This window comes from Emydura macquarii, unplaced genomic scaffold (genome assembly GCF_026122565.2).
Source record: "Emydura macquarii macquarii isolate MOO-44397 ecotype Brisbane River unplaced genomic scaffold, CSIRO-AGI_Emac_v2 contig_2297, whole genome shotgun sequence".
NCBI classification, from domain to species: Eukaryota; Metazoa; Chordata; order Testudines; family Chelidae; genus Emydura; species Emydura macquarii.
Window position 1 is genome coordinate 2,107,755 of NW_027132434.1, and position 23,209 is coordinate 2,130,963.

The 23,209-nt window shown below is 41.6% G+C and overlaps 1 protein-coding gene across 4 annotated transcripts in view; it reads left to right on the top strand.

Moving 5' to 3' along the window:
* The window catches only part of SNX14 (sorting nexin 14), an 87,617-nt gene that overhangs the window by 16,573 nt on the left and 47,835 nt on the right, over nt 1-23,209 (top strand). For all 4 annotated transcript variants that reach the window (XR_010922079.1, XM_067560730.1, XM_067560731.1 and 1 more), the window contains exons 7-14: nt 11,228-11,312; nt 14,783-14,939; nt 16,647-16,722; nt 17,665-17,709; nt 17,798-17,878; nt 18,040-18,154; nt 19,703-19,858; nt 20,192-20,316. Coding sequence is in view for 3 of the 4 variants with exons in the window: in XM_067560730.1 (XP_067416831.1) it covers nt 11,228-11,312; nt 14,783-14,939; nt 16,647-16,722; nt 17,665-17,709; nt 17,798-17,878; nt 18,040-18,154; nt 19,703-19,858; nt 20,192-20,316 (840 nt within the window). In the remaining variant the exon portion in view is untranslated. The remainder of the gene's footprint in view (nt 1-11,227; nt 11,313-14,782; nt 14,940-16,646; nt 16,723-17,664; nt 17,710-17,797; nt 17,879-18,039; nt 18,155-19,702; nt 19,859-20,191; nt 20,317-23,209) is intronic.

Genomic DNA, 23,209 nt, shown 5'->3' on the forward strand with positions numbered 1-23,209 from the left:
CCGGTCGATGCCATTGAGTGATCCACACTCAAGCTGTCTTAAGTGCTTAGGGGAATCTCACATGAAAGATCGCTGCCAGATTTGTAGGGACTTCAAACCCCTCACCTAAAGGGGCCAGGAAGTGAGGTTGAAAGTCATTCTCATGGAGGCAGCCATAAGAGCCATTCTCAGACTTGGCACCAAGCACCTCAGCTTTAATGTGGGACACTCCTCTCACTGGTCATAAGTCCCAGCACTGATCTTCGTCTCTGATGCTGAAGAAGAAACAGAAAGCAGCAGGAGAAGAACCGATCCCCAATGCCGAAGGCAAACAGGCATGGAGACCAGGATAGAACAAGACCCGTGTCAGGCTGCTCTTTCTCTACAGCACCACAACAGCTGGTACCTTCAGCTTTGTTACCTCCGCAAACTCCACTGACTCCAGCACCAGAGGCATCGCCCTCAGGCAGACAGTGTACCGGTCAGTTCATGGTACCATCGTCTTCAGAGGCATTTGCAGCTGCAAGGGACCTGCTCTTTATTACCAGTCCCTGTGTCCACGGAGGTTCAGGACTTGGCACCGCCAGTACCGCTGAATGGCAGAGAGCCATCTCCCAGCCTTCACCCTGTAGAAAACGCCCAGGTAGCCTCAGCATGGACTTCTCTGCAATACCAATCACCGGTACTGGGGGGATTGGCGTTGGCCATCCTACAGTTTGTCCCCTTCATTGGGGTCCAAAATGGGGTCCTACTCTTCCCACCATCACAGCCACCCATGCTGCTGCCTAAGCCATTCCTACCCTTCTTTGACCTCACCTGCAGGGATACCTCCAAATGCTTGGCCACCGGGTCTGTGGGGACTGGCGCCCATGCAGTGGCAATTTTGAAACCCCTCGGGGTTTCCCCAGGCCAGGGCACCCTCTCAAAGTACTCATACTCTGTGTCCTTGGAGAGTAGGGCACGCCCAACATTGCATCGCAAGACCCCCCACCCAGACTCCGGTACTGAGCCCCAGGAAGAAACCCCGCTGGTCTTGGCCAATAAAAAGGGAGTGGTGGAGGCCCCTTAGCCAGTCATAGCCTCCTCCTCCTATTCTCCAAATGAGGCAGTGGTGACAGCAGGTGCGTCCCCTCCACAATATGACCACAAGGATTATCAGACGTATTAAAGTGGGTGGCCTAGAACTTGGATATAAAAGTGCAGACGTGGTCCAGGAAACAACAAACAGTCTTCTGGATGTGTAGTCAGTTGCAGGTTCTTCAAAGGTAGCTTTACCATTCATTGAGGCCATCCTGGACCCAGTTAGGGCACTGTGGCAGACCCCACTTCCATCCCTTCTATGGCGAAACATACGGAGTAAAAATACTTTGTACCAGCCAAAGAGTACGACTTTCTCTTTTTGCACCCTCCCCCGGGGTCCCTGGTAGTGAAAGCCGCCAATGAAAGGGATCAACTGCCAAGCAGGTTCCACACCCAAAACGAAAGACCTGAAGAAGTTAGACCTATTTGGTCAGCAGGCATAATCTACAGGATGTCTATAGCTCCACATAGCGAACCAGCAAGCCTTGCTAGGAAGCTATGATTTTAATATGTTGAAGTCTATGCAAAAATTTAAGGACTTGCTCCCCCAGGATGCCAGACAGGAGTTCTTTTAATTGATTGGGGAAGGGAAAACAGTACAAGAACCCCTTACAGGCAGCTCTGGGTGCCGCTGATTCCGCAGCCAAGATGGATGGCTTTAACCATGCGCAGACGCTTGTAGTTGTTGTCCTCCAGATTTCCCCCGGAGGTACAACAAACACTCCAAGATCTCTCCTTTGAAGTGTCCTCGCTCTTCTCAGAGCAAACAGATGCTAGACTCAGTGGTCTTAAAGACTCCAAGGTGATCCTGAAATCTCTGGGCCTGTATATCCCAGCAGTATCCAAAAAGCACTACTGGCCCCAACAGACAAGCCATTACTTTGCCCAGCCAACCAGGCAAGACCAAGAGAAGAGAGAGAGCATGGGTTCAGACTTAGACCTCCGTCACTGACTTCCTCAACAATATCTATGTCGACTGCCAGACACTTGAGAAGCTCGAAGCACTCGTTTTGATGAGACGCTCAAGGCCGACATTTCAATCCCCTCAGTATCGGATCCAGTTACCCCTTTGTTTTCCAAACAACTCTTCTGCTTCCTCAGTGTCGGGTCCCACATTATCCTGGACCGTTGAGCACTAAGCACAATAAAAGTGGGATACAACCTCCAATTTTTGTTTACCGCACCTTCTCACCCCTCCTCCACATCCTTCTTCAGGGACCATGAGCAGTTTTTGGAATAAGAAGTTCGATCACTCCTTCAGGTGGGAGTCGTGGAAAAGGTTCCAATCACCTAAAAGGAAAGTGGTTCTATTCTCATTACTTTCTAATTCTGAAAGCCAAAGGTAGTCTCAGACCAATCCTAGACTTGTCATCTCAACTGCTATCTCAAGAACTTAAAGTTCTACATGGTCTCCTTGGCTTCCATCATTCTCTTGCTGGATCCAGGGGATTGCTAAAGGAGACATTTCCTCAAGCTAAAGGACACATTTCCACATAGTGATTTTCCAAGGACACAGAAGGTTCCTAAGATTTGTTGTTAACCAAGTACATTATTAATTCCCGGTTCTTCTGTCAGCCGCCCTACAGGTCTTCAGCAAATGTATGGCAGTGGTGGCAGCTTTCCTCAGAAAAAGGGGAATTCATGTATTTCCATACTTTGACAACTAGCTAGTCAGAGGCTGATCCAGAGCTCAGGTGGAGTCCAACATCTTTCTCATTCAACTGACCTTCCGGACATGAGTCCTACTAATAAATGACTGGAAATCCATCCTTATCCCTGTGCAACGAATAGAGTTCATTGGTGCAGTTCTCGATTCCATACGGGCAAGACTCTTGCTTCTGGAAGATGGTTTTGGTCAATCATGGCCCTGATAAGGTCCCTCCAAGCTTCATGCACATACGTAGTGCAACACACAAGGCTACGTTTCAGATTCTCCAAGCCTGGCTGGCCACGGTATACTCCCCTTCGGGACATCACCTGGACTTAATGCTCACCATTCCTGCTCAAGTTCTCCATTCATTAAACCATCTCATGGTATGTGCGGGAGTACCTTTTTTGTGGCCCCAACCATCCATGTTGCTAGTATCTGATGTCAGTGCTCGGCTGGGGAGCCCACCTAGAGTCCCTCAGAACTCAAGTCTATGGTCTCAAGAAGAGCTCTCTCTTCATATCAGTGTCAGGAAGCTCAAGGTGGTTCTACCCCGCATTACAAACAAGGCCGTTTAGTTCTCATGGACAAAACGACTTCCATGTGCTACATCAACAGACAGGGCGGAGCGCACTCTTCCCTTCCATGTCAGGAAGCAATCCAGCTGTGGGAGTTCTACATTACACACACAATCAATCTTGCAGCATCATACCTTCTGGGAACACAGAACTAGCTGGTGGATCATCTCAGCAGATCTTCCTTCTCTCACTGCAAGTGGTCTTTTCGACTGGGCATTATGAAGAACATCTTCCAATGATAGGGGACTTCCCTTATAAACCCATTTGCTACCTGAAACAACAGAAAATGCCACCAGGTCTGCTCCCTGTGAAGCCACTGCCCAGAGTCTCTTACAGATGCCTTCCTGTTATCATGGATAAATCACATATATTATGCCTTTCCTCCTATCCCAATGATATACAAGGTTCTGATGAAGATCAAGCAGGACTGAGCGCAAATCATCCTCATAGCCCCAGTGTGGCCCAACCGACCTTGGTTCGCCGCTCTCTTAAGCCTTTTGGTGGAAACCCCACTACTGCTTCCACTACACCTGGACCTGATCTTCCAAGACTGTGGTTGGCAGCTCAATCCGAACCACAGCTCTCTTAATTTGCTGGCCTGGAATCTCCATAGCTGAATCCTGAGGAGGAAACTTGCTTGGAGCAAATCTGTTTAGAACAGTAGAAAACCCTTTGTTGGGGCTACTTACCTTGCAAAATTGAAGCAATTCTCAATCTGGTCCTCCCATTGTAGAATTCTGCCTACACAGTCCTCATTGCAACTCATATTGAAGTATCTTCTACTTCTGAAACAACAGGGCTGGGCACTTTCTTTGGTCAAGGTCCATCTCGCAGCCATCTTGGCCTTCCATTTCAAGGTCGACAACTGATCTGTCTTTTTGTACAAAATCGTTATCCATTTTCTTAAAGGCTTGGAGAAGGTATACCCTTAGATCAGAGAACCGATTCCTCCCTGAGATCCAAACCTTGCACTGTCAAAACTTACAGGTTCCCTGTTTAAGCATCTAGCAACATGCTCATTGCACCTCTTCTGGAAAGTGGCCTTCTTAGTGGCCATCACTTCAGCCAGAAGGTTTCAGAAATCTGTTCCTGCACATTGGAACATCCATATATGATCTTCTTCAAGGATAAGATATAGCTATGTCCACATCTGACGTTCCTCCCAAAGATTGTTTTGCAATTCCATTGCAGTCAAGCAATCTTTCTGCTGGTATTCTATCCAAAACCACATGCGAACAGAGAGGAGCAGCATCTACATTTCTTGGATGTTCGATATGCTCTAGCTTTCTAAACACAAAGGACCAAACTGTTCCGCAGATGGACCCACCTGTTCATAGCGATAGCAAAGAGAACGAAGGCCCTCCCATCTTCTCCCAGAGGATTTCGTCTTGGATTACCTCATGCATCCATGCATGTTATGAGCTCACTGGTGTCCTGCCTCTGGCTAATCTGACTGCTCATTTCACAAGATCACAGGAATCTTCGACTGCTTTTCTTGCACAGGTTCCTGTTCAGGACATCTGCAGGGCAGCAACCTTGTCCTCGACCATTACCCAAAAGGCCAGAGATGTCAACTTTGGCCAAGCAATCTTGCAGTCAGCCTGTACTTCAACTCCAAGTCCACCTCCTGTTCAACTGTTTGTGAGTCACCTACATTGAAATGGACATGTGCAAGCACTCAAAGAAGAAAAAACGGTTACTAACCTTCTGTAACTGTTGTTCTTCAATATGGGTTACACATGTCATTCCAAACCTACCCTCCATCCCCTCTTATTGGAGTCAGTCAGTAAGAAGAAACTAAAGGGGTTGGCAGGGCCCTTTATACTGGCGCTATGAGTGTGCAGCACTAGAAGATGCTGGAGCCGACCTGACCGATACCGCTAGGGGAAAAATTCTGGCAGCTGTGCTAGGGGCACACACACACATCTACATTGGAATGGACATGTGCAATGCATCTTGAAGAACAGCAGTTACAGAAGATTAGATACTTTTTTCTTCAGGTTTGGGAAAGGTAGTTCCAGCATCACAGGGAAAGTGCAAAGTGGAACAGATTGTTTAGTTGGTACATACTGTAAGGGGCCATTCAAGGTAGAATGGCCTGTTACCCTCTCTAAAGAGCTATATAGTCCCTGAAATCTAACTATCAGCTAGCAATCAAACCAGCAGACAAAAGAGGCACCATTGTAATCCTCAACTCTGATGACAACAAGGCTAACTGACAGTACTCCGGCACCACCTACTATAAAGAACTCAAAGAAGATCCCACACCACAATTTATCCAGGAATTTAAGGATGATATCAAATCCTTCATCAAACATCTCCAAGAGAAATTCTACAAACTCCTTCCCCCATGAACCCACCCCAGGGACCTTCTACATGCTTCTGAAGATATATAAACAAAGGAACATAGGCAGACCCATCATATCTGACCACAGCACTCTTATTGAAAGAATATCAGGACTCATCCACTCTCAAACCACTCACCACACAAAGGGCCAGCTTCCTCCAGGACACACATGATTTTCTCCAAAATACCTTCAGTATTAACAATTTTCCTCAGAACATGTCCTCATCACCATGGATGTCACTTCCCTATACACCAACATCCCTCACAATGACAACATAGCTGCCTGTCTCAAATATTTACAAGACAATGGACAACCCTCAGATATCCACCCCAAACACCATTACCAGACTCATCCATTTCATCCTCAGCCATAACAGTTTTACATTCAGCAACAAACACTTTGTCCAAACCCTGGGAACAGCAACGGGTACTAGGTTGACTCTCGAATCTGCCAAACTCATCATGGGCCGCATTGAAGAAGAATGTCAGGACAAATACACCACAGAATTTCTGGACAAATACCTGAGATGATGATGATATTTTCATCCATTGGACAGACAGCTTAAACTCCCTTATAGATTTCCTCCACAACTTCAACAATCACCACCTGTCCATTGAATTTTCTCTGGAACACTCTCATCCTAGCATCAACTTCCTGAACACCATAACCAGCTTCAGCAATAGAAGTCTACAGACAACCATATGCAAGAAACCCACAGATCACCACACCTACCTTCATAGATCCAGTAACCACGCCACACAGCAAGAAATCTGTTTATCTACAGCCAGGCACTCAAATATCACAGAATATGCTTTGAGGAGAAAGTCCAGGCTATACGCCTTAAAACACTTAAAACCGCCTTCACCAAACAAGAACACTCCACCAGAGAAGTAGATTGAATCATGCAACATGCCACTCAAATACCCCGAGAAAACCTGTTTCAATACAGAAATAAAACCCTCTCTGACCACTCACCCCTAGTTGTCACCTGCCAACCCACACTGGAACGCATACAGGGTACCATCAAACAGCTACAACCCATACTCGATGGGGACCCCATCCTGAAAGAAATCTTTCCTGAACTCCCTTTTCTGGCTTTCAGACAACACCCCCAACCTCTACAAGCTCATCATCAAAAGCAAGCTTCCCACAGACCAGGACACATCAACTCAAAGCAACACCAGATCCTGCCAAAACAGTGGATGCAAAACTTGAAGGCATATCTCCACAGCTGGAATGATCAACACCCCCCACAACACACCTTTCAGGATCCATGAATCCTATCACAACACGTGGTGTATCTCATCCAGTGCACAAAATGCCCCAATAACAACTGTGTGTGAGAAACCAGGTAATCACTATGCTCGCGAATGAACTTACACAGGAAAATAATGAACCAAAATACCCTATCACTGCTGGTGAACACCTTTCATAAAGCGATCACTCGGTATCTGACCTCTCAGTCCTCATCCTCAAAGGAAACCTGCACACAATTTCAAAAGACGAGCCTGGGAGTTTAAATTCATTACTCTCCTTGATATTAAAAATCATGGACTAAACAGAGACACTGGATTTATGGTTTATTGCAACAGCTTATAACCTACTAACATGCACTTTGTCCTATGACTGCAGAGGTGTTAATGGGACACTCTATCTTGAATGGTCCCTTATAATATGTGTTTATGCTAAACAATTTGTTCCACCTTGCATTATGTTGTGATGCTGAAAGTATCTTTCCCAGACCTGAAAATGAGCTATGTATGGCTCGAGAGCTCGTCTCTTTCACCAATAGACATTGGTCCAATAAAACAGATTACATCATCCACTTTGTCTCTCTAATCTCCCTGATGTTACCAGATTTGCCCTTCACCTTGGGGTATGCTCATTTATTAGGGTTACCTTCCTGGAAGGGGGTGTGTGATTCTAGGGGTGTGATTCTACTAATGTACTACTTGTGTTACTTGTGTGTTCATAGGGCTACAAGCCCCCTCCCAATGGAGCTATCCTGCAGGACCTAAGGTTTTCAGGGCTGGGTTCCTCCAGCACCAGATTCAAATAAACCCCCCACAGATACACATACACATTTCAGATTAATTTAGTGCGTCTGAGCGGACCGGGCTATCAGCACTCTTAGCCAACCCCTTATGTGTCCCTGAACTCAGCAGGCTGGGTGACACCACACTTTCAGTGGCTACCCTTATATGCCCCTTGCAATGCACCAGAATAGAGCAGGCTAGATCCAAACAGCACCTTTTTGGCTGCTTCCCTTATTTGCCCCTTGGAATCAATCAGGCTGGGTCAAACAGCACTTGAGCCGCACCCTTAGTTGCCCCTGGACCCCATAGGCTAGGCAGAGTAGCACTTCCTGGCTGTCCCCTTCATATACCCCTTTATACCACAATTGTTCTAGCAGTAGCCCCCTTGATGAGCAAACCCCATGGGATATTTGGGCACTCCAGGGATCTTTGGCTATGTAAGAGAAGAGTTACTACAGAGCAAGATAGGGACCCACAACACAAAGGAGCTCATGCAGTTTGGAGAGAGAGAGAGAGAGAGAAAGTGGCAACCAGCTTGATTTATAACAGTTATTTTATTGCTAGGTATATAAAACTTATGATACTAATAGTAAAACCATACAAGGAGAGAAACACAATCAAATGCTTACAGTACTACACAGTTACAGTTGAGGTATTGGAGAAAGCTATCCCAGGTTTGATTACAAAAGTAGAAAGTAATATCTGGACTAAGGGTGGGGGGGAGGGGTGGGAGGAGAGAGGCCAGTTGTGTTGGGGGAAGAAGGGGGGGGAGTTGATCTCACCACTCCATGCAGTTCAGTGGTTTCCAGGAACAGGCTTGTCATCTTAGGGTCTGGAGTGCTTTGAGTCTGGCAGAGCCCCCAACACGATCAGTCAGGAAGAGAAGACAGGTTACAGTGGAACTGATGCAGAGTTTGGATCCAAGCATCAGAACAGAGGTTTGAGCTGTGATAGGGGATTTGTAGACCTCAGGTTTGTTTATGGATAAACAATGTCTGGACAAAAGGAGCTGATCCTTCCTGGAAGGATGTCTTTTCTTGAGAGAGGGCTCACAATGCAACCAGGTTTCAGTGTTTTGCATATCAATAACTAGAATGGTCTGATAACTGTGGAGCTGGATGTGTGCAGGTGTTAGTTCATTTACATCAAGAGCAGAGATTTCCCAACATGCAGTGCTTCCCGGCTTCAGCAATCCCAGAGTTCAGTGCATTCTCCATCTTTACCAATCCCAGAGTTCAGTGTGTGTTCCATCTTCGATGTAGATGAGGCTTCTGTTCTCCATTCATATGCTAACTGAGATGCTTATGAGGCATGAGGAGTTGTCTCACTCTTGATGGGAAGGTTTCAGTTGTGTCTCCTGCCTTTTCATATTGAGAATGTCTTTGGTTTCTGGTTCAAGCAGCCTTTGATTTCTGATTCAAGCATGGGTTGGTGGTGGTGGGAGGGGGTAATTCAGGTGAGCCAGAGAGAGAGAGTTGGGGTTTTGCACCCTGGTTCCCCAAGAACACAGAGCTGCTAGGTAACACCTGACTGACATGACTACAAAACTACTCTGCATGTAATTGAGTGTGAGAGTTTATACATCATATGGAACTAGGCAGACTGCAGTGGTGGCTTTGTGATGCGTAGATCACTGTATGTACTGAGTTTAGAAAAGTGACTTGGTAAGCAGTTTACAAAGAAAATTGTCAGATTCCTTTCACTATAGCAAGCTACGTTGAATCCCCTATTAGCCAGGTGAAAAGAATCAGTAATATAGAACTCATTTTCTTCTTGGAAGGTCTCAGGTGTGCTGTAATGCTTCTTGTAGACTTATTTTGGGGGGAAGGAGGGAGAATTCAACGCATTGTGAAACGTGGAAAATTTAAATTCCTTTTCTAAGTAACTTTTTAAAGTTCTGTGCCATAGGGCTTGTCTGCACTCGTGCTTATGCCAGCAAAATGTATGTCTCTCAGCTAAGTGTTTGGTTTTTTTTTGTTTTGTTTGGTTGGTTTTTTTGTTTGTTTTTTTTTAACACCCCTGAGTGACAAAAGTTTTGCTGGCATAAGCACAAGTGTAGACAAGCCCTTTAATTGGAGTTAGAGGTCTTTGCTAGTCTTTAATCTCTTGGAATTAAATTTAATATGAGATTTAGAAATATTATTTAAACATGAGTTAAAATGAGTGGAGACAAGACAATAAAGACAAATAAAATGTAATGGATGGGATTTATTTTTATTTAACTTAGTTTTTTGTAGTGTAAAATCTTCTTGGTTTGAAACATCAGGAGAAAGGGTTGTGCTGATATTTTTTCCTGTATTCACTCCCCTAAATGCTCTTCTTTTTGTGCTTGAAGAGGCTGGACTCAGCACTCTGGAACTCTGTGGCTGGTTGGCTTGAGGAACTCACCTGAGTGACATAGGATATTCTCTGGCCTGTGGACGGAGTATGGCCTTCACTTTGCTCCTGGTCCTTGTTGGCCTTAATGCTCAGGAGCCAAAGCTGGAGAGCATGTATTGCCTTGATAGTGTCCAGAGCAGCCCTCATGTAATAGAAATTGAGGTTTCATTTAAAGTGATCCTGAAAGGATTGAGTTAAGCTTTATTATTTCTGCAGATGTACAATTCAACAATTTCCATTTTGACAATAAATATGCGAATGATGTTTAGGATGTTTGTCGGATATTCTAAATATAGTGAAACCCCAATTTTATAAACACCAATCGTAATGAACAACCAATTATATGAACCTTTTTTATCCATCAAAGAAAAGTCAGTGCTTTATTTCACCAGTTACTAAAGGACACTACAGTACAGTATGTATGTACAGTACTGTATGAAAAGACTTGCGGGATTAGATTTTTATTGGTACAGATGGGCAAAGTAAGAAAAATGGCCCTTGAAAACTCACTAGAGTTTGATTTAAGGATATTTACTTGGTATTTTTTGACATGTTTTGTTGACAGTTCGTGTTTTAATTGATATAAAGCTTTAACTTTTTGAATCTCAACATCTGCTGTCATTAAATAATTATTTTGTGATCCCCCAATGTCTGAATTCCTCCCATAAGTTCCTGCAATTGTGAAAATTTAAATGGATAAAAATAAAAAATGCTTAAAATTAAACTTTGATATCTGTTGAAATTATTAAAAAAGCAAACTGAATTCTGCCAAGCCTATATATGATTGTAGTATGCACACCGTGTGCATTTGTTGCCATTTGTTAAGTACAGTATCATTAAACAAGAAATAAATTAACTTATGCACCTTATCTACTATGACTAACTTTGAAAAGTTCAATATTTTGATTTTTTTAATGTTATGAATTTCTCAATCCCCAAATGGTACATGAAATAAGGATTATGTTGTATTAACTTGTAACTAGGTACCTTGCTTTCCCATGAAAATGAGCATGCTGTCAATTACTGCGGTTACATTTGCTAAAAACAAATCTTATTTTATTAATAGATTGGTATTTTAATTTTACTAATAAAATACATTAACACATACTTTCTATAGTAATCTACTTTAGTAACTAGAGAGAATTTGTTTTTTCTTTAACTTTAAATTTATTCTTTTAGGTGGATATTCCATCTGTTATAACAAAGAAAATGCTAAAGGCAGCAATGAAACATATAGAAGTCGTAGCTAAAGCCAGACAGAAAGGTACTGTGAAACATTTTTATATACTTCAGTGTTTTGTATATTTAAAATGGTTTGTAAATTTAAAATTCTAAGCCTAAAACTTTTGATGAGAGATTAATAAGACTGGGACTTTTCATCTTGGAAAAGAGATGACTAAGCGGGGATACGATAGAGGTCTATAAAATCATGACTGGTGTGGAGAAAGTAAATAAGAAGCTGCTATTTACTTCTTATAACACAAGAACCAGGGGTCACCCAATGAAATTAACAGGCAGCAGGTTTAAAATGAACAAAAGGAAGTATTTCTTCACACATTGCACAGTCAACCTGTGGAACTCCTTGATAGAGGATGTTGTGAAGGCTAAGACTAATAACAAGGTTAAAAAAAAAAAAGAATTAGATAAGTTAATGGAGGATAGATCCATCAGTGGCTATTAGCCTGGAGGGGCAGGGATGCAAAACCGTGCTCTGAACTATTCCTAGCCTTTTTTTGCCAGACGTTGGGAATGGGCGCCAGGGGATGGCTCGCTTGATGATTACGTTCTCTTCATTTTCTCTGAAGCACCTGGTATTGGCCACTGTCGGCAGACAGGATACTGACCTAGATGGACCATTGGTCTGATCCAGTATGGCCGTTCTTATGATGGTGCACATTTGCCAATGTTTTGGCTAATCTGTTCATTCTGAAATCTGCCATTGCCTTCATTTTTAAAAAAAAATCCATCACCCCTTCCACTGTTGCACTTGTCTGGCAGATAGAGGGCCAAATGTGGACAATGACTAATGCAAAAAGTTTTTGTTTGATTTATGATTCAACATCTGTACAGCTGGTTAATTTAGAAATACACATTTTTTGCTTGGGGTGTGGAGCAGGAATGTTTTCTGTCCAATTCAGAGCAATATTTTAGATATTTTTCTTGAGGCATTCCTGCTGAATTCCAGATGAGCAACAATAAATAAAAGGATGTGCAAATATATGTGAATGTTATTTAATGAAAACTAAACTATATTATATATAACTTACTCACTAAACTAAAAGTAAACTAACTAAAACATTGCAAACTTTTAATTTTATAACTAGTGTGATGTCACCCATAATTTATTAAATTAAACCAACCCAAGTATGTAACTTATACTTACAATGCACAGGCAGCCTTAACTTTGGCCTCTGTGTGTATGCATAGGAAATATAGTCTTTACTTACAGTCACATTTTCTGCTGGGCATCAGGCCTTAATGTGCAGGTTAGACAGTACCTAGCGAATGAACAGGGAAGTTCTTGGAGTAAAAATCTGTTTTAGTATCCTCATTTTTCACCATGTGGCTCCCCATGCCTTAACTACTGCACGCCATCCAATACCTGCATTGAATAAAGAACTTTTTCATCAGGATTTTATAGAAATCTAAATGCTCTTAAAAAGCTTCCTGAATGTATTATCTTGTTATCCAACAGGGTCAGCAAATATTGTACCTCCATTTTGCATCTGTAAAATGAGGATAGAAAGATTGGTGACTTGCCAGTCCAGTGGTCACACAGGAAATCTATAGCAAAGGCAGGACTAGAACTAAAATCCTGGATCCTAGTCCATTGTCTTAACAGCTCCACCATTATTCAGATCCACCAGATTCTTGTCTCATTCTTAGCAGATGGTATATCTAGTGGAGTGAATGAGATAGGAATGTTTTGGACCCATACCCATTCACTGTGCAAATTTACCATATCACTATCCAGTATGTGCACTGAGGCTCTGATTCAGCAAGATACTCCAGAATGTACTTAACTTTAAGCATATGAGTACTGCTGTGGAAATTGGTGGGACTACTTCCATGCTTGAAGTTAGGCATGCTCATAGGCAGATCTACTTGCTGATTTGGGGCCTGAGTAAAGCATGAGTTCTGCAGAATAAGCAATATGTAAAGATTAGTAAAGATTATAGTATTGCAAAATCAAAAGGGAATAGAGTTAAGTTGGCACAAGCAACCTTAACTTTATCCATTTCTGAATTTTCCGTGTTTTGCTTTGCAATCTTGAGGTTCTCTTAAATGTAGTCTTTATGTATGGCATATCCCTTGCTCTTTAAAAAGAAAAATGAAAATTCTGCCACATCTGGCCATTTGCTTGGAAGCAGTAGAATGCTCTGTACTGCACAATGGTGCAATCAGTGTGGCAGAGACCTACCCTTTGCACCTGGTCATAGCCTATGGAAGAATACAGTACCCTGGAGCCTTGTCTTCTTTCATATGCACATTCTCAGGTTATATTCCACAATTGTTCATTAAACCTGCAATTTCACTGCACTTCGTTTAAGGATGCATGAGTACGTCCATTGAAATCCTGACAGTCTCTTCAGTGAAAATTTTCATTCAGGTTATATGTGCTATTTTGCAGAGCACCAGTGGAACTTTGGGTGATTGTTAGTAAGCCTGCACGAATTATAACTTAGACAAATCAAATCTAACTTTCACCAAACAATGAAAGGTACATCTTGTGGTGCTGTCATAGTCAATTAAAGCTTCCATGGCCACCTGCTAAGGTGCTAAAGCTGTTTGGAAGAAAATTGCAAACATTTTTTTACCAGAAGAGCTGCATTTTTTCATTCCTGTGCTTATAAATGGCACATTGTGAGTTTGTGTGTGGGGGTGTTTTTTTTGTTTTTTTTGCGACTTCTGGGGAAAAATTGCTACCTGACTGACAGCAGGTATACCCAATTTCATCTGCAAAGGTGAAATTAAGAAATGTATAAATAGCTGAAAATGACTCCTTGTAACATGAAGCAAAAACAACGAGAGTTCTGTGACACTTTAAAGATTAACAAATTTAATTTTTGTAGGCATAAGCTTTCGTGAGACTCAGCTCACTTCGTCAGATGCAGAGGTAGAATGATATAGTAAATAGGAAACATAGATATACAGGTGCATAGAGAACAATGGGGGAGGTGGATGAAAGCCCTCAAGTACCCGGCTTAGGTAAAAGCAAATGGAGAGGTTTCACTATAGTTAAAAATAGTTAAAAATAAAATAAAGCGAAGAGTAAGCCCGTTAACTGATAAGCAGTAATACCTTGAAAACTATACAACATTGCATTGGCTTGGTGAAGAAGTTACTGTTTTTAACAAAAGAAGGTGGACATTTTATATAGACTCTTCACAGTAGAGCCAAACTGCAAAGTCTCTGTCCAGATGTCTTTTTCTTCTTCGGTTATTACTTTGTGTATCTTTGACAACTGTGCATATGTTAAAAATATTACCTTGATAATGTCGTATATCATTTGTTTTTAACCTGTGGTCTGTGGACCCCTGGGAGTCTACAGACTATGTCTAGGATTTCCAAAGAGGTCCACACCACCATTCAAAATGTTTTAGGGGTCCACAAATGAAAAAAGTTTGAAAACCACTGTCTCATATCCAAGTGGAAAGAAATCTCCTAAGCTATTATTTCACAAGGGTAAGAAGGAAAAGAGTGGAACAGCCTATATCTTTGTTTTACTTGCAGTGAAAAATGCAGAATTTTTACAGCAAGCTGCTTTAGAAGAATATGGACCAGATCTCCATGTGGCTTTGAGGAATCGAAGAGATGAACTTCACTATTTAAGAAAACTTACTGAGCTTCTTTTCCCTTATATTCTGCCCCCAAAGGCAACAGACTGCAGGTATCTAATATATTAGAAGTTGTACTATTTACAATAGTTGCATACCATGTAGCACTGCAATTTTTAATGGTGGTAAGTGGGTAAAGGACAGAGTGTTAGCCTTAACTTTGAATTTGTTTTCTGTTCAAGTACCAAGTGTATTAAGTGTAATTTAAAGAGTGAATTCTTACTTACCGTTTTTGTTGATTTTGTATTTCTGCAGCAAAGGGGCTAAATGTCTGTTAACTAGGGAGAAGGGAAAAGGAATTGAGAATGGAGCAGCAGCACTTGCTCAGTTTCCTTACTTCTACCTTAGTGGTTTTAAATGAAACTCCAAATAATAAAAAAAATGAAAAAAAAATGAAAAAGAATAATTTGTTGCTTCCGGGATCCCGCTGCCTCGATAGGTTAGTTTGCTTGTTCTAGATGTTGGAAAGGTTCTATTGAGTGCATTGTCAGGTCAAGTAGATGAAGCTTATTGGGATCGTAAGGTATTTGGATTGGATGATGCTGTTTCAGTATAATACGGTATATCATTGGCGATCACAATGCAGGAAACAGAGCAATGAAAAGTAGCTGCTTCTCAACAACTTAGCTACTTTTACAGTTGGAAGTCACTGGTGTCTTTATTAAAGCTAAAAGATATCATTTTTGCTATTCTGTATGAGTAACTCCCCTTAGTGTTAGTGAGATAGACATGCATCAAGTGAATTTACCTCCAGATCCAGCACAATATTAATTTTTGAAAACTGAACCCTAGGGGTGGAAGGTGTTTAATGCAAGCTGGTGACTTGGGGAGGGTGTGTGGGGAGCACTAAGCATTAGTAGCTGTGCTCTCGTAGACAGGTGGCAGCCCTGAAGTTTGAGAGATTGTCTACATGCAGATTTTGCACCGATTTAACTGACTATGTTGAAAAAACTATTTAGTTAAATCAATGCAATCCCCTAATGTGGTACAATTATACCAGTATAAAATTGCTTATCAGTATAGCAAGTTTTGGTAAATGTGTTCAACTGGTAGCTTCCTGGTCACCAGCTTGCATTTCTGAGTTGTGTGTGTTGCATGAAACTAAGTCCTTCCTGAAACCCGATCCGCTTTCTCCAGATTCACTCATGCTACATAGACAGGCTTTTACTCTGTAAGCAGAGCTTTGATGCATCATCGATGTAGAACAGTGGAGCACCTGCTTCAAAAGATCCTCATCTTCAGAACAACATTAGTTTTAGGGTGTAAGAGTGTACCATGAAAGGATTTATAGAAAAAACATACAGCAGATCCCAGCTGAAAGAGTTAAGACTCTACGTGACCCTTATATAGACTTCTTTCATTGGCACAATAGAAAACCTATGTTTAAATACTAAGGAACAAGGATGGGATAGTCAGCATAGTATTGAAAACAAGCCAACCTGCATGTTGAGATGAGGATCTGCTTCCAAACATAAGCATGACAGTTAGGGAGTGCTGAGAATTAAATCATGAGCTGTTTGCTGAATGAAGAGAGATGTATTTGTCCCCTTAGTTTCAAGGTGTTGAATCAGTTTAGAAATCTTGTGATTCTGAGACTGAATGTGTGGAGTGGTGAAATATCTTTAAAATAACTTCTTTTTATTAAACAAGAAATTTTAGTATAAAAATACTAACTTTACCTATCTCATCCCATTACAAATTATGAATGTAATAACGTGAGTTACTATGAGACCGTAATGCAACCTTTTTTTTCCTTTCAGATACCTGGCATTGCTTATAAGAGAGATCCTGTCTGGTTCTGTTTTCCTTCCCTCCATGGACTTTTTAGCTGATCCGGTGAGATTTTGGAGTAGTAGGAATAATTTTAATTTATTCAGACTATCATTGTTTTCCTTTTTGTCCAATGGTGAGGTGCATTGTGGTGAAACAAGTACTTCACATTGGTGTTATCATTGGTGGCTGCTTATTGGTTTCCAGAAAGAAAAATAACGCAATACCTAATCCCTTTTATTTTTTTAGTGATGCAGTGTGAATTTGATTTTAGTGATGATTTGGCTACATTAATTTAAAAAAATACTTAGGCTTGATATACATACTGATTTTTATATTAGTATAACTATTTGTTAGAGGTTTGATTTATTACCAAAATAGTTGTTCTTACTATAGCTGTGTATGGGAATAAACTGTACCAGTATAAGTACCTTTATAACTATATAACTGCATCTACCCTGGGGGGAAAGGACGGTTGTACTACTTAACTATACTGGTATAGTTACAGTATTTAGTGTGTGGACAAGCCTTCCTAAAAGCCATTTCCTGTAGATGCTAATTTGTTTACTCCTTGTTCATTTAGATAAGTGGCACTGCATTTATAAATAATGAATAGAAAGTAACTTGTCGGACCTTTTGTTTTCAACATCTGCATACTGCTTCGCTGCAGGCACGAATAGTGGAGCTTGTGGGACTGCTAGTAGTCAGTTGTAATTCACCTGACCTGCATTGGCATTAAAATGCCAAGCAGAGCTCTCATCTTTGCAAGATGGAGAGCTTGTTTGTATGCATGTCTGATTTGGGAAGTTCACTGACTTAAGAATCTGGATGTAGAGATCATTCAAGTGTAACTATAAAACTAGAAGTTGTTAGGACCATTATTTAATTATTCTGTTATGTTTGCAATTTAAGATATGAAAATTGTCAGAATCTTGCTAGAAACTTGGATGGCAATGGAATGATTTTCAAATAGATTGGTTGTTGTAACTTGTTTGTGTTTTCCATTAGGATACTGTAAACCATTTGCTTCTCATCTTCATCGATGATAAACCAGTGAGTAGTAATAAAATGAGAATATTCATAATTGAGTCATGCATGTCAGTTGTCAATCTTATTCAGTTGGTCAACACTCTTTCTACAGCCTGAAAAAGCAACTGAGCCGGCTGCTTCTTTGGTTCCATTCCTGCAGAAATTTGCAGACCCTCGCAATAAAAAACCATCTGTAAGTGAAGAACACACTTTCGTTATATACAGATTTTGAATAAGTATTGTATGGGCTGTAATATTACCAGTGCTGCTTTCATTGCTTCTATTAGAAAAGGTATATTTTTAATGAAAGCTTGAGAAATATCCCAAGCTAACTGTTTTCCACTTCATGTTAAGGTCCTGAAGCTGGAATTGAAGGAGATTAGAGAACAGCAAGATCTTTTGTTTCGCTTCATGAACTTTCTGAAACAGGAAGGGGCAGTACATGTGTTGCAGTTTTGTCTGACTGTAGGTAAGACTACCATAGTATGTATGCCTAGGTGTACTCCTTAAACTTATACAGGTGCGTTAGGTGCTGGTCCATTATAGTGGATTATGGAATCAGAGACTGCATCTCCAAGCAAAGGACTGAGCTCAGGTTCTGTGTTCAGTTTTTACTTAAATAAATACATTTGAATGCTGAATTTGTCAACATTAATGTTGCTTCATTGTGGGGTTTTGCCTTTAATTGTATTTCTATTTAGCTGTTTTTTTTGTTTTTTTTGTTTATTTCCTCACAGGAAATAATGCACTTGTCAGTTATACAATCTAAACCCTAGGATATCTTGGTTTTCTTTTAAAAGGAAATTACTGTATTTACCATTGCTACAATCACTCTAAAAAGATGTACTGCAGACTATGAAAATTCTTAGAGAATCTCTGTTCTTGTTTATGCCATTTTTGAAAATTCTGACTTCTGAGTGTGCCTTCCCTTTCTGCAGAATACAAAGGTAGCTTAGAGTTGTTCAGCAACTATATCCCTTTTGCTATTACTTATTCAAATTTTGTCATAGGGACAGCTTTCTAAGCACTCGTTTGAGAATCAAATGGTAGAGGAATGGGCAGTGGCTGTGGTTTGTAAGCAAGATTTTCAGCAGGAAGGCACAAACTCTGCTACAAATGATAAACTCACTTATAGAGATTATTTCCCAAAATGGAAATTATGTGTTATGAACATTTTCATTCTCTTCTAAAGGAACATTGTGAATTTTACTGTGGAAGGAAATAATAAGTTTTATTTTTATGGATCAGTTTATAAAACTTTAGATTTAGCCCATAAGTAGTAATACAATTTAAACTGCATTAGAGATTTGATACTATCAGCTTGGTCATAAATTGTAAAACAGGGAACTAGGCTCGTTTAGTTTGCAGAAGAGAAAAATGAGGGGGGATTTGATAACAGCCTTCAGCTACCTGAAAGGGAGTTCAAGGGGGATGGAGCTAGGCTGTTCTCAGTGGTAATAGATGACAGAACAAGGAGCAATGGTCTCAAGTTGCAATGCGGGAGGTCTAGGTTGGATATTAGGAAAAACTTTTTCACTAGGCGGGTGGTGATGCACTGGAATGGGTTGCCTAGGGAGGTGGTGGAATCTCCATCCTTAGAGGTTTTTAAGGCCCAGCTTGACAAAACCCTGACTGGGCTGATTTAGTTGGGGTTGGTCCTGCTTTGAGCAGGGGATTGGACTAGATGACCTCCTGATGTCCCTTCCAACCCTAATCTTCTATGATTCTATGTGTAGACATAACTAAACTAGCTAGCAGCCACTTGTGTATGTACCCAGGTTCCTGCACAGACAGGGCTATCCTGTGCTGCCACCTATGCTACTGTGGCTTTACTGCTATTGTTACTCCAGCTGTTCTTGATTAGCTAGATCAAAGCTAGCTCGGGTATGCTGCAATCAATCCTCCCGATTGCACTGTTGACATCCCCTGATAGTTGACCTGTGTGCTGTTTTTAAGGTGCCATCATTTGTTAGCTAAGTTTGATCAGCAAATGTATTTTCTTTCCCCCACCTTCCAGAGGAATTTAATGACAGAATTTTGCAACCAGAATTATCAGATATTGAAAAGATGTCTCTTCATGAAGAGGTGCAGAAAATCTACAAAACCTATTGTTTGGATGAAAGTGTTGACAAAATTAGATTTGATCCTTTTATCGTGGAAGAAATTCAAAGAAGTAAGTTTGAGATTGAAAGGAGTGATCAAGAATTTACACTGGAATCTATAAAGCATTCTGTCAGGCTAAATAACAAACCAGTGGTGTTCATGCATGCTTCTACTCCCATCTCCTATCACTGGATTTTCCCTGCATAACCTCTGCTACAAATGATTATGTATTTAAATTCTGCTTTACCAAGCACTTTAGTGTTCCATTATTTTGGATGCTTCCTGTGTGGATTTATACAGACTAATTTGAGACTGAGACCTGTAAAAATCAGAAAAACTTTACATACAAGTTAACAAGTTTACATCCAGTTAATATTCACAACAGGATTTTTTTTTTCTGCAGTTGCTGAAGGTCAGTACGTAGACGTTGTGAAACTTCAAACTATGCGATGCCTTTTTGAAGCATATGAACATGTCCTTTCCCTCTTAGAGAATGTCTTTACGCCTATGTTCTGTCACAGTGATGAGGTAAGCTTGAAAGATTTGAAGTTTTGCCTTTAGGCACAGTTATGTTTTCTTTTTCTTTTTCTTTTTCCTTTCCTCAGAGAGTAGTCTAAATGTGACAGTTTAAACAGTAGTTTTGCTCCTTGTATGTATTCCAAATTTTATCTATTTAACTGACAAAAATAGGTGCTTTTATTATTTTTCACTCTTATTAGGTGGGTAGAGCCAATATAACTGAGGCCTGATCTACAGTACAAGGTTATGTCAATGTAAGTTGCCTGTGTCGACCTAGTTTTGCATGTCTATGCTTAAACATGTCTCCCCTGATGTAAATTGACCGGTAAGCCGACATAGTAACACTACCTCCCCAAGTGGAGTTGAGCCAAATTCAGTGTACAGAGGTTGATGCAGTGCATGTGTAGACATTGCATTACCTAGATCAACCCTGACAGCATCTGTTCCACAATGCCCAGCACAGACTTCTCTGGTCACCACTGTGAACTCCACTGCCCAAGAGCGACGAGGACTGGAATTCCCCTCTCCCCTTTAAAGCCATGCGAATTTTTGAAATTCCTTTTCCTGAATGCCCAGCTCAGGGAGCACACCTAGCAGCTCTCTGTTGAGTGCAGCTGCCCAGCTGACCATGCCAGCTACATGCTCCAGATGAGCTCCTACCTTGAGTAGATAGCAGATGTCGGATCTCTTTGGCTTGAGGGGACAAGACTGTGCTGGCACAGCTCCGAACCAGCCATAGAAGTATGGACATCTATGAGCAGATTGCTCGGGGGATTCAGGAGAAGGGCTACTGCAGGGACCATCAGCAGCAGTTCCGTCTGAAAGCCAATGAGCTGCGGTAGGCATACCAGAAGGCTAGGGAAGCTAACAATCAATCTGGTGCCAAGCAGCAGACCCGCCGCTTTTACAAAGAACTGCATGCCATATTTACGGAGATCCCACCACCACACGCATAACACCATCGATACCTCTGAGGAACCTGAGTCCCAGGCCTCTGCTGTGAACAGCGAAGACGAGGAGGTGGAAGAGGAGGAGTATGGGAAACAGGCAGCTGGGGAATCCAGCTGCTCAGTGAGCCAGGACTTATTTTTGACTCCACTGCAGTCCCGCCATTTGAGCATGGGCAAGCCTACTACAAGGGAAGGAACCTCAGGTAAGTGTGTACATAAATCTTTCATTACAGGGATGTCCCACCTCCCAGAATAGCAGGACACAGTTTTTGGCTTTGGATTAATTTACCTGTGCTAGAAGAGACAATGGTACAATCAAGAGATAAAGTTGCTATCTGCTTTTCATTCTTTTCTAGAGTTAGGCAGAGGGGACCTTGTGGAGCAGTTTGTTTATATACACAGGCATGTCCCTTGAATCCTCCTGAGAGATCTCAGTGAAACTTTCATGGAGGTATTCTGTGATCCTCTGCTGAATGTTTCTAGGGATGGCTGTCTTTTCTCTTCCTCAGTGATAGGACGCTTTCCCACGCCAGTTAACAATAACTTTGCCATACACAGGCTAGCGGCAGCTGGGCCTGGGCAGCTTTGGTACACTAGCAGCAGCTGTGCTCTCTCTGCCTTTGTTACCCTCAGGCATGAGATATAAGCTAAAATCATCACTGCCTATGGAAAATGTTGCCAGCATTCAGTACCGAGTGCTATGAATTTCATGCAACCAAGCAATTCCCTCCTCATTTCCCTAACACCCAGCTGGCCATACTCACAATGGTTGGTGCTGTGACTGGTGCCATGCACAAGCAATCACAAGCAAAGGTGAGAATGAGCATGTAGTACTTAAAACTTTGGGGGAGCAAGAGATGTGAGTTCTGCATCTTAAGTTTTGCTTTCTGTAGTGAATATACTGGGAATGGAACCTCTGTGCGTTTCTTTTGCAGCTGCTGCTATTGCAGGCTTAAGGGGCTCCACCTCCACACTTGCAGAATGCCTGACCAAATAAGGAGGCGAAAGAAGAGGACTTGGGATGACGTGATGGAATGCACCCTTGTATTCACAGCATACACACTACTGTAAGAATCTGTGTGTGCCTTGTAAGATATAATTTAAAAGCTAATAACTCGCCGGTCAGTGTTGTCTTATTGTAAAATATATGTAGCAACATTGTACTTGAAGTTATAAAATTACCCTGTATGATGATGATAGCACATGTTCCAACCACACATCCCTGCCCAGGAGGAAGTCATCAAACAGGTCTGACCTGAACAAAGGAAATGTGTATGGCTTAATTTGCACTTAAGCAGTAAACAGTCATCAAACAGAAAGGGGAAAGGAAGGAAACAAAAGGAAACTTGCATGTGAGCATACACAGGTGAAAGAACCTGCAGAAAGCTTCCTTCCACACCAGACATGCAAAGTTCTCCTTATTCTCAGCTGGAAATGCTTTTCAAAAGGGGGACTGAAACTATAAAAAGGAGTGGCAGACACCCCAAGTGACCTCTCTTTCCCTGTCTATCGCCCTCTTTGTACCTGAGAAGACCAAAGAAACAGGCGGTGAATTTTGAAGGAGGGGTCCTGACCTGAAAAGTTTGGTCAATAATGCTGTTAGAAGGATGTGGTAAGGACTTTACTTTGAATCAAGTGTAGTTTGTTAAGGTAGGCACTAGGAAGCATTTTATCTTTATTTTTCTTGTAACCATTTCTAATTTTTGTGCATCATTACTTATACTCACTTAAAATCTCTTTCTTCGTAGTTAAATAAACTTGTTTTATTTTTTCATTGAAACTAATCCAGTGTGTATAAGTTAAATTGTCTGGGTAACTCCATTTAAGGTGGCAAGTTGTTGTGTTTTGTTCCCTTAAAGCAGAGGACTTCAAAGTGTGGGGCATTCCCCCCTGAGAGGGTGTGGAGGAATGTTGCCGGGGGCATGGGAGCCCCCGCCACCACAGGGCTTAAA